General features: G+C 30.4%; 2 protein-coding genes across 5 annotated transcripts; one reads left to right on the top strand and one right to left on the bottom strand.

The window, feature by feature from the left end:
* The first annotated feature begins 546 nt into the window (after window positions 1–546).
* On the top strand, window positions 547–1395 carry LOC123885703 (beta-amyrin synthase-like). Its single transcript, XM_045935012.1, has 3 exons — window positions 547–819; window positions 907–990; window positions 1223–1395. The coding sequence occupies exons 1-3, from the start codon at window positions 733–735 to the stop codon at window positions 1349–1351; spliced, it is 300 nt and encodes a 99-aa protein (XP_045790968.1). The 5' UTR covers window positions 547–732; the 3' UTR covers window positions 1352–1395.
* Window positions 1396–2400: 1005 nt separating this feature from the next.
* Window positions 2401–13151, bottom strand: LOC123885848 (mixed-amyrin synthase). 4 transcript variants are annotated; one of them, XM_045935178.1, is made up of 16 exons: window positions 12691–13151; window positions 8759–8944; window positions 7304–7393; window positions 6241–6438; window positions 6062–6146; window positions 5808–5974; window positions 5501–5692; window positions 5108–5221; window positions 4893–5012; window positions 4653–4775; window positions 4446–4544; window positions 4251–4307; window positions 3775–4143; window positions 3500–3580; window positions 3330–3413; window positions 2401–2848 (listed from the first exon to the last, which is right to left on the bottom strand). In XM_045935178.1, exons 1-16 carry the CDS (start codon window positions 12889–12891, stop codon window positions 2726–2728), a joined length of 2289 nt encoding a protein of 762 aa, XP_045791134.1. In that variant the 5' UTR covers window positions 12892–13151; the 3' UTR covers window positions 2401–2725. The 4 variants fall into 4 exon arrangements, 3 of the variants coding, with proteins under 3 accessions (XP_045791134.1, XP_045791136.1, XP_045791135.1); XM_045935179.1 differs by lacking the exon at window positions 2401–2848 and adding an exon at window positions 2985–3118 and having other exon boundaries at window positions 12691–13043; XM_045935180.1 differs by lacking the exon at window positions 8759–8944 and having other exon boundaries at window positions 12691–13041.
* Between the last annotated feature and the right edge of the window lie 1718 nt (window positions 13152–14869).

Here is a 14869-nt window from a genome sequence, read left to right as displayed (position 1 = left end):
AGATAAATAATTGCATTAGCAATGCAGTTAAATTTATTGAAGATGAACAAACAACCGATGGATCATGGTATGGAAGTTGGGGAATTTGCTTCACTTATGCTTCTTGGTTCGCACTTGGTGGTCTAGAAGCTGCTGGCAAGACTTACACAAATTGTCCTGCAATTGCCCAAGCCATCAAATTTCTTCTCCAAATACAAACACAAGATGGTGGGTGGGGAGAGAGCTACCTTTCATGCACACAAAAGGTAATTCATATTCTAAATTTCTAATAACTATTAGTATTTTTTTTTTCACCCTCTGGTTCTTAGGTGAAGGGGTCCTAGTAGTCCAGAGTTCGGGGCGAGTTCTGCAATCAAGTGGTTCCAGTCCCCTCCCAAATACAGTTGCTGGGATCAAACTCTGGTCCTCCCTACCAAATTCAACGTTAATCGCCACTGAACCAACTAACATTTGGTCTATTAGTAATTTCTTTTGAATAGGAAAATGTTAGTAATTAGTTATGTTAGTACTTTCTATGTTTCGAATTATTATAATTGTACCTTTTAAAGGTGAATAGACGGAGTGTCTGAGGTTTGAATTTTGACTGCTACATATAAAAAACGATGTTTCTATCAACTGAGTTAAGTTAATTAATTAAGATTATAAATTGGTTTCATCTTGATCTTATAATTAATTAAGGTTATAAATTGGTCTCTTAAATCTACTAATAAGGTTTCATTATCTATAAATATTATGCAGAAATATGTACCTCTGGAAGGAGGTCGATCAAATGTTGTTCAAACAGCATGGGCACTTATGGCTTTAATTCATGCAGGCCAGGTTTGTATGAATTTAATTAAATTCAAACTTTTTAGCTACTAATAACTGCTAATAAATCTTAAAATAAGGGTTAATTCTTATGTTCAGGCGGAGATAGATCCTACTCCTCTTCATCGTGCTGCAAAATTAATCATCAATTCTCAATTAGAAGAGGGCAATTGGCCCCAGCAGGTTCATATCTCAATTATTAATTATTTTTTTAGGTTATTTATCAAATGCAAAACAATGTAATATAATGAATGTTGGTAAAAAAATATTTAATATATTTAAATTTTTAAAAGGATCTTATAAAAAGGAATAAAGAAAAAATTCAAGGAAATTTTATATTTAAAAATGGAGAGAGTATTTAGACACAATTTTTCTTGTACTAAAGTTTAATCTAATTGTGTCTTATTTATTGCAGGAAATCACAGGGGCATCCATGAAAACTTGCATGATACATTATCCAATGTACAAAGATGTTTTTCCATTGTGGGCTCTAGCTGAATATCACAAACGAGTTTCATTGCCATCCACTTCAGCTAAACATTAGAAATATGTGATCAACACAAAATGGACCAAGCAATATGCCCATATGATCTTAGCTAATTCTAGTCGGTGTTTTCTCTCCCCACCTTCAATATTCCAATTTTGCCCTCGCAGAAAAATTTGGTTCGCAGAAACCGAATTTTTACTAGTGCAAATTCAGTGTAAATTTCGGTTTCTAGAAACCGAAATTTGTTTTCAAGGAAAAAAAAAACTTCGATTTCTACGAACCGAATTTTTTTCAAGGGTAAAATTGGAAATTCAAGGGATAAAAGATTCACGGGGTGGGGAGAGAACATAATTCTAGTCAAGGTGTTTTCTGTTTTGAAAGAGAGTTTTTTGTGGTCCCTGTTTGTTTAGGCACTTTCATTGGCTAGCTTTGATCTGCTTCTTTTGGTACTCTTTGTGAAACACTTGCTTGTATTGTTTATTAGCATTTCTTGTGTTTATTTCTTAATTCAATAATTCCTTTGCTTTTCCAAAAAAAAATATGCCCATATGATCAATAAACAAAAATGTTTATGGAACAACCTTTTCATATATCTGCCTGGATATTCTTATTAATTATATGTTAAAATATGAGAATATTATTTGTTTCTCTTCTTGAGGGTGTTATTCTTCTCTTCTTGTAATTCGTGTATCAATTTTTAAAATATGAGAATATTATTTTTGTTTTTCTCTTCTTGTAGTTCGTGTATTAGTTTTTAAAACTGAAAAAGTAAAACAAGTTTAAAAAAAATTATTTTTCTTTTCTTAAAAATAATTTCTAAAGCACATTTTAAAAACTAAAAATCAAAATTGTTTCAAACATGTCCTTAATGTGTCTTGGGTGCAAAATCTCTATATAGATACTAAGGAGATGTTTTAATTATCTTCATTATGGTCTATTACTATTTCATGGTTATCTTTTTATATGGTATGCTATATTACATATTTATATTGCTAGTTTTGTACAAGCCTCAATGTTCATAATTTATTTTCAACTGAAGCAATGCAAATTCATTAGAGCATGCATCTTGATATGCTGAAGCAATAATGCCAAAAGCAATCTATAAGTGACATGCCAATAAAAAGGAGAGATTTCAACTGAGCAAGTTACCTTAAGTCCTTAACAACAGTTCATGTAATTACAGCAATATAAGGGTCCCTCCTGTTGGATATGAATTCATAGAAAAGTAATACACCTTTCTATGATTCCTTAAGTTTACACAACCCTCTATATATTTCTTTTAATTGTTATGGCCTTATTATAGCTTCAATTCTGATTAATAGATAATAAAACCAGTATTGGCTACTTTTTGGTCTGCACATTGATAGTTTTGCCTGATTCTTTATTGATATGGTTTTTCCTTTTATGCACAGGACAGGACAGGATTTCACTTTAAACTGCGGTGGAAGTCAACATAATCCGTCTACGATATTCAGCTAGAGCCCACATTGGAAATATATCCCTGTATAGTGCATAATGCAGCATGCAATTTTTCATGAATACTCCTGTGAGTTCCTGTCATGACAAATTAAAATATAATTAGTGACATAAAAAAAATAATAAATCATAAATAGTATATGTACATGTTTTTTTACTCAAGAAATAATAGGGTATAGTATCTTTTTTCAATCACAATTTATATTATAAATGATGTTTCAGACAAAACAAGAGGGGTTGTGGAGATTGCTCCCCATCAGGTCAGTATTCCGCGAGTTCTGCCTATTTATCCTTAATTAGCGTACAGTTCATTCATACAGAATTTTGATCTGTCTTCAATTGAATCCCCTGTTAGTGGACGGTGGAATTGATCCCCCATAATAGTCGATTATTGGGCCGGATACCAAATTTGAAAGGAAAAAAACTAACTTAAGCCCAACTAGCTCTTGCAAGTAACTTGGCCTAGGTTATTAAGCCCAACTAATTTTTCCTATAGTGAAAGCATAAATATACAAGAGCCATAATATCAAATCAAAAATATCAAACAATTGAGATAAACCTGTTGAGGCCAATCACCCTCTTCTTGTTGGAAATTGATGATCAATTTTACAGCACGATGAAGAGGAGTAGGGTCTCTCTCTACCTGTACATAGGAATTAATCTTATTCTAAGATTCATGTGAGTGGTAACTAAGCATTTTAATTTTAATTTGCGATAAGGTGAAGATACCTGGCCGGCATGAATTAAACCCATAAGAGCCCACGCTGTCTGCACAATATTTGATTGGCTTCCTTCAAGAGGTACATATATCTGCATTGCATTGTTTGTGTTTATATGCACCAGACAGAGATTGAACGCTTGATTAAAAGATTAGAGACACAAATATCTATCATTCGTGCAGATTTTAAAAATATGTTCTAAATATCTATCATTTTGAAAATACTCCATGCAATACCTTTTAGTTAATTAATTAGTAGATAATATAGAATAATTCAACGACGAACCTTTTTTGAGCTTGAAAGATGGCTCTCCCCCCACCCACCATCTTCTCTTTGTGTTGTAAGCAAAAATTTAACAGCTTTGCGAATGGCAGCACAATTGTCATAAGTCTTGCCAGCGGCCGCTAGACCACCAAGTGCAAACCAAGAACCATAAGTGAAGCAAATTCCCCAATTTCCATACCATGAACCATCACTTGTTTGTTTATTTTCAATAAATCGAACTGCCTTTGCAATGAAACTCTCTACCTCTTTCTTTCTATGCTCAGGATATAATTTTTTAAACAAAACCAGTGCTTGAATTGATGATGCAGTGCATTCAACATATTCACGCTCAACTACAATTTCCTCAAGAAACTCTATTGGATTGAGTAGCTGAAAATTAATAACAAATCTAATTAATTCATATAGTGTAAATAAATACTATTTTGAAATGAAGAGATAGTAGATTGGTACTCATTCACATATAGAATAATGCTTACTTCCAACCATTCTACAGCTTCTGATGGCTCCCAAGCTGGTAAACCACCCTTTTTACCCTGCAACAATGCCTCAAAAGTTAACCATGTAGCATAAGAAAATTAAAAATAACTATTGATCAAAGTACTCTTTGTGCAACCTCTCACTTTTGGCTGACCAAATATAAAAGAATGGAGAGATTAGTATATAGTACTTGCCTGAAGTGATAATAGGATATTGACTGAATCATATAACCTTTCAGGTTCCATCTTTTCCCCCACAATCTCCGAAGGCAACATTGATAAAAGCAGACAACACTAAAACAGACGAAGAAATAATTGACAAATATTTGTATTTTGTTTGTGATTATAAAAGTAGACAACAGTCACATATGTAGTTTGTTAGTTAGTTAGTTAGTTAGTTACCTTTAAACCTTCTGCAGTGCAATCAGAAACTTGCCATCCATGATCTTTATCAGAGAAGGTCCATGATCCTTTAGAGATATGACGATACATGCTCTTAAAATCTCCTGAAGGGTTGTCCCTAACCTGTAAATTGAATAGTATCATAGCAATTGTCTAATGAACACTAACTATAGGAGTTTACTTTCCTTAAATTAAAGAAGGTAACTAATGTAATGTTCTTGTCACTAAAATTAAGCACACCTGAGATTTTTTGATGAATTCATGTCCTTTAGCAAGTGTTGGACCAATATCTTCCATTAGATTAGTGGCAAGCAAAGCTTGAATGATCAAACTAGCATCCCATGTTTGGCTACCAAAACTCTGCATTATATAAATAGGTCAATTTATATATGATGATGTAATATAAGTAATTCTAGCAATTAACTTGCATTAAAATATGGTAATATAATTTATACATGCAGGGTCATTCCATCTTCTGAAACACATAAGTAATCTGAGAGCCTTGCAAGATGCTTCTTGAAAGCATCTCCATTTGGATCTTCCACCCAACAAGCTAGTATGCACAAAACCTGGAAGAAGAAAAAAAATTCATTTGAATGAATTAATCACCTTTAACATAACAGTTTTATATTTCAATTTAATTGATGCATATATATGGTCAAATATATTATTATGATATAATTCATATACATTGTTACTGTAAAGATTTTTTACACATCAATCAATCATAATCATCGGATCAATAAAATGTTTCACTTTAATTATAACCACTTCTAAAGTGACACATTATTTATTGACGATAAAATTAAACTCTTCATAGTGTATCGACTATTATGATAATTAACTACCTTTTCCACACATCCAATGGTTATGTATCGACTATTCTCATCTTCATAGTGGATATGCTTCATTACAATTTGGAGAGCTTTTTCTCTAACCAACTTGTTAAACGGCCAATGAGTCATTATTGGCTCCATGACTATGTATAAACTATCCCATATTAGATCTTGTATCAAAGGATGGGGATAGTAAAGATCTTCCTGTGATAATATATAAAATGAACAATTATCACTCATATATATGATACAGAGGACATGTGTGAGTGTGTGTGCGCGCGCGCACACATTGTGGTTAATTAAAGATAATATCCCTCACCTTAGCACATTGGTGACGGACTGTTTTCCAATCAACTCTTTCATAAGGTTGAGTAAGGAGTTCTTCTCTCAACTTTAAGATGAGTGGTGTGATTGGACCCACAAATCTCTTCCCATACAAGTAAGACATAGGCATGTATACCAATCGACAATAACACAACATTCTGGCTGTGTTTAGTACAACATAAAAATGAGATAGAATATAAACACTTAATTTAAAAATGAAAAAATTATATTCAATCAAATTAGTTCAACCTGGATGCTTAAGAAGAAATGAGGGAAGCATCCAAAACTCAGGGGGCATTGGGTTGCTTGCACACCAATCAAAGATACCAAGTATCTGTAGTTTCAATATTCAATCAAATTAGCAACATATATAGGTATATACTATTTTATGCATATTTATATTTTATATTAATTAGATAAAATGTTACCGAGAGCCAAATTTTTCCCCATGAAGGTACATGTGTCACACCACCATGATCATTAATCCATTTTCTTGCTCTGGCACAAGCATTTTCTTTACCTCCATTTGGACCTACTCCAAGTATTCGCATACATATATAGTTGAGTACAGTACAAAACATGATACTGTGACCCTCAACGTGCAGTCCCCACCCTCCATCTTCATTCTTCAAATGAAAATGCAACATGGCCAACATTAAAAGTTAGTTTTTTGCATGGATATATTTCAAAGTATTCATAGTTGAGCAAAATGACAAAGTTAATTAATTAATTTTCTTGCTTTTTCCATCATGCTTAATAAGTCTTGAAATAGAACAAGCATGCCTCTTAAATTTGGGTTGGACCTAACTCAACCTTACAAGATCGACTTGTAAGGTGAGGAATGTTCCCACTTATAAATACATTTTCAGGCAATAATATTCAATATGGAACTCTCAACACACTCACTCATGCCCAAGACTTGACATATGTAATGCGGCCAATAGCTGGCGGTCCAATGGACACTCTTATACGTACCCTCTTAGGTTTGTATATTGAGTTTAAATTATTCCAACAAAACCAACACATGTAATGTGTGTGTGTGTGGGGGTGTGTGTCACTCTTTATAAACTATTTTTAGACCTAATGTTTTTGATGTGGGAATTAGGCTTTTCCTAATACACCCTCTTATCCTAACACCGTTGAGCTTGGTGAGTGGATAAAATTAGGGTTAGATTAATCCTATAAAAACAACTTATAAGGTGAAAGATGTCTCTTACTTTTACACACATTTTCCATGTCATATCTCATAAATGTGAGGCTCTCATAACACACTCTCATGCACATAGGATTGGACATCTATAACATATCCCGACTGGTCTAATATTAGTGGTTGGTCAAACTGATCTTGGATAAATCTGGTATCATCCTAAAATTTAGTTCAGATCTAATTCAATTCTAGAAAATCGGTTTGGTATAAGGTGGGGGAAGTCTCCCACTAAGAAAAACATTTTCAAGGCATATCTTATTTGAATGTAGAACTCACAACAATACCTGATGACAATATATGTAACGAAGAATCTCTCTCTGATACTCTTCGGGGAACACTGAATCAAGATGTCCTGTAACGTACATACAAAAGACCTGCAATATTTTAAGTGGAAAAGTTAATCTTGATTACACATAAAGTTACACACGTGATTTCTTTATTTATTTATTTATTAAAAAGTTACACTTATATTAATTGTAATGCATTCACAAATGAAATATGAAACACCACCGAAAAAGTTCATAAGATTACTTTTTGTTTAAGTTGAGATAGCTATTCTTATGGGTGTGATTGGTTGTGAGAAGAGAGAAATAGGTGAGAGGAGAGTAAGTGAAGAGAGAAAGAGATGAGAAATAGAGTAGATTTGATGCATTGATTGGTTTAAGAGAAAGAAGAGAGAAATAGAAGGAGAGAAGTGTAGATTATTTTTAAAATTACCAGTATGCCCCTAATTAAAAAACTTTCAATAAAAATTTATTTAATTTTTAATTTCATTCATCTATTAAATAACTTCTAGTATTTTTATCATGTTAGTTTTTTTAACATTTTTCAACTTTAAATTAATAAAATTATTATATAACCAAATTAATTATTTATGTTCCGATTTAAACAAGGAGAATGTTAACTTGTGCCCTTAAAGCACATGTTAAGAAGATAAATGTAGAAAATATTTATTGAACTTGTGTTGTATTAATATACCCATAGGGCACAAGTTAACATGACCCATAAGGAATGAATGAATTGATGGAAAACATAGAGATGGTAGAGTGAACAAAGAAGAAAGAGACGAGGGCAATAGTGGAAATAGATGAAAAAGAGACTCTTCTTCTCACTTTCTTGGCTGGAGTGAGGAGATTGAAAAAAGTTGTCGGTCCTACAAAATTATGTCTCTCTTCTCTCTTTCTCTTATAAACCAAACAGGAGAAGTCACCCATTTCTACTCTTTTTCTTTCTCCCTTATTTCTCTCTTCTCTAAATCATCTCAACCAAACAAAGGCTACATGAGATTGTAGATGTTAATCTTTTGAAATAACTAAAAATTATTTAAGAAATTGATATCTCACAATTGAGCATATATTTTCGGTGTACTTATAACAAGCTATAGGCAGCAGTGTATTTTTTATTTTGAGATTGTGAGAGAAACCACAAATTAAAATCCATTGTATTCAACTCAAACATGCAAGACCCCTTCCATAGCAGTGATAGTATAGTAGATTGTTAAATTTATAGAGATACAATTTTTGTTAGTGAAAACTAATGAATTAAAATAAAAGTTTATTTATTTACATAAACTATTTTTATAAATTCAAAAATAAGCTAAATCTAAACGGACCCTTACTATTATATATATAAGTCTTCTACTTTTGACATTTATTGTGAACCTATAAGTGACTTATTAAGCAAGTTATAAGTTGTATAAATGTATCAAATTTAACTATTTTATTTGAAGTATTACTTACCAAAGGAGGAAAATAAAAAAGAGGCCCCGCATTTAGAGCAGGCCAATGGCCATCAGTAGACTGAAGTGCTGATAGATGATAAACTGCTCTTTTTAACGTGGTTCTAACTTTTTCTTCTGTTACTTCGTCTTCATCTTCAATCTTTACACTTGTTATTGTTTGTTTAAAATTATTTTCTCTCAGAATCTACATATAAAAACACACAAGGAACAAGTAAATTTATTAAAAAATATAAAAATACTTTAAAAAGTAGTATGTTTATATTTTCATTTAAAAGAGCTCACAAAACATCTACTTAGTCAATATCAAACTAATTACTCCCTCCGGACACAAATATAAGAAAAAATAACTGTTTACACGGTGTTTAAGTTATTTTTTTTTTTTTGGTAATAGGTGTTTAAGAAATTTAGTTAAGTGTAGTTAATTTTATGTCTTAGAAAGTTTACTATATTATCCTTTGAAAAGTGATTTATGTCTTGGAAATCACATAAACCTTTGAAAAGTGAAATGATTAAATAAGGGTATATTAAAAATAATAGTATTAATTAGTTTAAAAGTAGTTGATTTTTGCTTATATTTATGTCCAAAATTTAAAATGTTTCTTTTCTTCTTATATTTGTATCTGGAGGGGTAACACATAATTCAACATGCTTAACTAACTGATTTCAGTTTGTTTGTTCTCCTCTTTATATATAGGATATATATACAAAAGTTTATGATAATTAACCAAACAGCTTGCAAACAAAACATATGGTGAAAGTCGGCTTTTTTGACCCAAATACCACCTTTTAAAACTAATATTCCAATTTGTTTCAAAAATAAAAAAAAAAAACTAATATTCCAATTATACCACCTTTTGAAATTTAATTCCCTAAATGCCACACTTTACCCATACTTTGATTGACTTTTTTTTATCATATATATTACCGCCACACACCATGTCTTTTTTATTATTATTTTTACTTCAGCCACATGAATTGTTAAGTTTTTTTTTTTCCATTTTTTTTAGGATTATATATGTAAAATAATTACACTTGAATGAAAACAAGCAACAATGCTGTGCCGCTAATTATTTCTAGATGACAAAATCAATCTTTTTGAATAATACATCTTGACACCTAGAAGAGACCACATTTCTATATGCATGACATTTTAAATTCCTTTCAAAATATTCACAGCGCATCTGGAGCTAGAAAAGTAAAGGTGTAAATAATTTTTTTTTGTTCTGCTTTTTTGTTTTATATTTTAAATAATATTATCGATATTTATTAAAATTTCTAATAAATAAGGTCCACCATAACAATTGTGTTTAAAAATGTACTCTTTGTGCTTTAGTTATAAACAAAAGTTAGTGATTCAAAAACAGTTTATATATATTTGGTCCAAAATTAAGGCCAAATGTATCATTTATTTTATTCACTATTGCATATAGTTGAAGTCAAAAGAGAGTACTTCCAAACCAAATTTACTTTGACAGCTAACTTTTTTATTGTACAAAAAGTTATCGTTGTCACTTTATTTATTTTACCATAGATATTTGTAAAGGTGGTTAACGGTACAACTCATTGTTTGTGTTGCAAAAATAATAAAAAAATTAAAACAAATTGACCAAAAAAAAACAGTATGTGTGATTTATCGTTCTAAAATCATTTCCTTTTTTGATTGTACAAAAAAGTGACGAGATGAACAAGACAAGTATTTCTCCCATGTAAGATCACCCATCCTAGTCCAGACAGCTAGTTAGTTAATGTGTAATTTGTCCTGTGTCGGATAGATTTCTTCACATGATTCCTTCTCATGCTGATGAGATGAAAATGATTTAATACAGGATAGTACATTAATCGCAATCCCACATACACAAGTTCCGTAAAAGAAATTATAAAAATATTTTTTTGGACTCGCCACGTCACCAATCAATTTTGTAAAAACAATATATTTTTGTCAGCTTTTTTTTCAATTTTTTTTCCAGATTGTTTTTTTGCAATCCCCAATTAAAAAAAGAAAAGAAAAATTAGTTTGTTAAATATTTTTTTTAGTTTGTTAATGTTAATAATTAAATGGGTTGAATACGTTTTTAGTCCCTATATTTTTTTTACGGTGAAAAAATATCCTACATTTTTTTTCCATTAACACTTTTAGTCTTGGCTGTTAAAATTTTAACAGACTTGACACCTATTTTTACTAAAAAATAAATTTAATTTAACTTTAAAAAAAACAAAATAAACATTTTTTTATAAGCACAAAACAAAATAAACATAACAAAAAAAATCTGGCTAAAGTGTTGTGTCTGATGGTTGCTTTGCTAAGTTTAGTATCGTTAATTATTAACATTAACAAACTAAAAAAACAAATCTTTAACAAACTATTTTTTTTTAATTGGGAATGAGATTGCCAAAAAAAAAAATCTGGAAAAAAAATAAAATAAAAAAAACTGATGGGTGACATGGCAGGCCAAAAAATAAAAAATAAAAAATACATGTGGCAGTGACGTGGTAGTGATGTGGCACTGCCACGTCATCATTCATTAACTCATGTGGAGGGCAGGGACTAGAAACATTGAGTGATGAAACTTTAGAGACTAAAAAGTGTGAAAACAAACTTCAGGGACTAAAACGAAAATTCTGTGAAATTATAGGGACCAAAAACATATTTAACCCTAACTAATATGTATTTTTATATGACTGTGATCAAGTGACCAAATACTTGTGATCATTTATGTATATTTTTCAATATTTTGTAATAAATAGAAAAAAGTTAGATTGGGGTTATCAATATCCAGAAGGGACAAACTACAATTTTGATCTTAATTTGAATGTATAATCCGGTGCCACTTTAGTTTCTGAATGTATTAAAATGGCAATCAGATTCATAAATGTCTTTTTTATTAGTTATTTTAGTTCTCAAATTTGTTTTTAAATAATTAATTTAGTCCTCAAAATATATTTTTTATTGGTCAATTTAGTCCATAATATTACTATCAAATGAGATTTGTATGCTTATAACAAATTTGAATTTGATTGAATTTTGAACAAAAGAAACAAAAATAAGACCAAATCCAATGAGATAACATTAGTGTTTTTAGTTGTTTCGGTAGTAATCATTTTTTCCTACCCAGCTATTGAAATTTTGCATTGAACTTGATCAATACAAAATTTAAGTTTTTTTTTTTTCCATCACCAGTATCCGTTCTACTAGACCATCTAATTTGGTTCGGATGTCAGTTATGACATTAAGTAGTTCCAGTTTCCTCTCAATCATAATTACGGGAGATCGAACTATGATCCTCCCTAACAAGTCAAACGTCAATCACCACGGAACCAACTTACAATTAGTTTTAAGTAGTTATCTTTAGATGTGTTGAGCTTATATGACTAGTTGATGAACATCTCTAGAAAGATATATATGCATATGTATGTACATTTTACAGGGCCGGTCCCGAGTATTTGGAGGCCCTGTTTGAAAATTAAAAATGAATCTTGAATAAAAATATAATTTTTTTTTAAAAAGTCATTCTCTATTTAAATTGTAAATAACATAAAAAATAGTCATCATAGTAAATAACATGTAAAACCAACATATTTTAATCAATAACATTAAAATACATTTTCAATCTAATATCATTATCAACTTTACATTTCCTTCAGAAAAAAAAAAAAAAAAACTTTTTTGTAATGTTGCTTTGTTTTTTACAATCAACCGCAAGTTACTTATAAAATTAAAACTGTGTCTATTAAATTTTCTTTTTCTTGAGTAATAAAATATTTTTTGTAATAGTAAAGTCATTAATTTTTTTTACATATATAAATTTTTTAATAAACCGATATAAACAATCGGAGGCCCCCTAAATATTTGAGGCCCTGCGCGGTGGCACACTTTGCACACTCACAGGGCTGGCCCTGACATTTTATTTGCTACAACGGAGAGATAATTACCTGAAGACGCCAAAGAAGGTCACTACACGACTTAACTTTGAATCGATTGTCGTAGAAATGTTGACGAGCTTTTTCAACTTGAGCTCTCTCCTCAGGAGTACCAGCATGAGGATCAAACTCCCATGTCTGCCTCCCTACAAAGTTATTGGTGCTGAATATGTTTGGGTCCTTTCCACCATCACCTATCTTCAACCTCCACATCTTATATTATATCTCTTAATAATATGTATTGCAAAGATATATTCTAGGCAAAAGAAAAGACAAGTAGATTTGCAAAATTAGCAACTATGAAATTTTTGTGTAAGTTGTTTCACACTATATATGGAGTTTCATGAAACAAGCAAGTTTAGTTACGTTAGCATTGCTCAACGGCTTTTATTTATGATGATAGACAATGAATAACTCTTTGATGTACAACTGTAAAAGTGTATACATCAGTGACTCTAAATTCTATGTTGTTTATTTTTCACACAGTTTTACACGGTATTAGATCTCAGTCATTCATTAAAGATCAGATGGTTCTGATGTTTCATACAGTTTCATGATTAAATAAATTTCAACTACCTATTTCAAATCGGACGGTTGAGATCAGTTAATGCAGAATACAGTAACCATAGAAAATCCTATTCCCGTGACTTTTATTATATTGGTTTTTTTCTTTATTTTATTACAACATTCGTTGGTTATTTGGTTTATTGTACTGCACCTGAATCCTAATTAATGTAATGTAATGATAGCCAGCCGACTAATTAAGAATACAATTGTACTTGTTTGATATTATCATTCTCTTTATTTTAAAGATAAAGCTAAATAGTGTCTCGTGACACTAGTTAAGCATAAAAAAATAAAAAGATAAATTAATGATAGAAAAATGACTTTTTACATCTTTAGTATATTGCATGTATAAGTTCCAAGATCAATTTTTTATATTGGTATACTTAACTAGTGTCATGGAGGTATATGCATGACAATAAAACTCATACACGCGGGTACCCGTCCAAATCATACCTGCTTCGACGGGGAAAACCCGAGTTGACTGAGTTTGAGTTCGGATTTGGGTTTTTCACAATTTCAAAGGATGGGGTTGGAGCGTGTAATGAGTACATTGATACCCACCCAGAACTCGTCCCGAACCCGCCCTGCTTATACAAAAAATTAAATTTCACCTTTTTTAAATTAAAAACGTTTAAACAATATCTTAAATTACATTCATATGTTTATTTCTTATTTTTAATTTGAGTATTATACAAACCATTTTCTCTATTTCCTTCTTTATTTAAAAAAATATTGGTGAGAAAATAATTTTGGACATTTAACTTTTTTTAATAAAAATTACTAAAATACAATCTAAATTTATGTGGAAAGAGGCTTAACGGAGATACCCGAAACCCGTTGGGTAAGGGTTTGGAGTTATACTTTTTATCTACGCTCGAATTTGGGATGAGTTTGGGGAAACCCGAACTTTATGAGTTTGAGTTTAGGGAGAGCAAAATTCGTCTCCGTCCCGCCCCATTATCATGCCGGCATTTTCCTTATTTTAAATAAGGTGAGAAACATTTAGTCAAAACAAAATTTTGAGAAACATTCTTTTTATATTATTTAGTAAAATAATTTAACATAAAAAATTGACACATTTCTGAAGTGTGAGCAATGAAATTTTATTGCTAAACTAGAAGTACATATAAATGAAAACGAGATAATCAATATACTCAAGTTAATGTAACATATACATAAATATGGAAAAATACATAAATAATTAATTGAATGTACAAATTTATTTATTTTTTGACAAAATTGAATGTACAAATTTAATTTAAACACTTTGTTTTTAAGTGGTGCAAAGTGCACAATGAATATCAGGATAAGGAATACGAATTTTACAAAACTCACTGTTGAATTGAAAGTTTATATCATATTGATAATATCCATAAATATTTTTAGAGAAATTAAAAATTATTTGATACGTTATTGAGAACCATTAAAATTAACAATTTATAAATTTTTATTGAATAATGTTAATCTTAATGAGTATCAATAATATATCAAATGATTTTTAATTTTTCTAAAAAAAATATGAATAATCTAAATAATATAAATTTTCAATCCAACGGTAAATTTTGTAAAATTTGTATTCGTTATAATATTATTCCTGAATTATATATTGTACACTGCTTGAACC

The sequence above is a fragment of the Trifolium pratense genome, linkage group LG5, assembly GCF_020283565.1.
Source record: "Trifolium pratense cultivar HEN17-A07 linkage group LG5, ARS_RC_1.1, whole genome shotgun sequence".
NCBI lineage: Eukaryota > Viridiplantae > Streptophyta > Magnoliopsida > Fabales > Fabaceae > Trifolium > Trifolium pratense.
Note: the sequence above shows the minus strand (reverse complement) of the source record. Positions and strands in the feature narration are given on the sequence as shown.

Excerpts from the sequence above, each read along its gene's own strand:
- LOC123885703 (XM_045935012.1), top strand. The coding sequence starts at position 733 with ATGCAGAAATATGTACCTCTGGAAGGAGGTCGATCAAATGTTGTTCAA. Across the intron at positions 820-906 it reads CTTTAATTCATGCAGGCCAG|GCGGAGATAGATCCTACTCC; the intron begins GTTTGTATGAAT and ends TCTTATGTTCAG. Across the intron at positions 991-1,222 it reads AGGGCAATTGGCCCCAGCAG|GAAATCACAGGGGCATCCAT; the intron begins GTTCATATCTCA and ends TATTTATTGCAG.
- LOC123885848 (XM_045935178.1), bottom strand. The coding sequence starts at position 12,891 with ATGTGGAGGTTGAAGATAGGTGATGGTGGAAAGGACCCAAACATATTC. Across the intron at positions 4,776-4,892 it reads AATTCATCAAAAAATCTCAG|GTTAGGGACAACCCTTCAGG; the intron begins GTGTGCTTAATT and ends TTCAATTTACAG. Across the intron at positions 3,581-3,774 it reads ATCTTTCAAGCTCAAAAAAG|ATATATGTACCTCTTGAAGG; the intron begins GTTCGTCGTTGA and ends AATGCAATGCAG.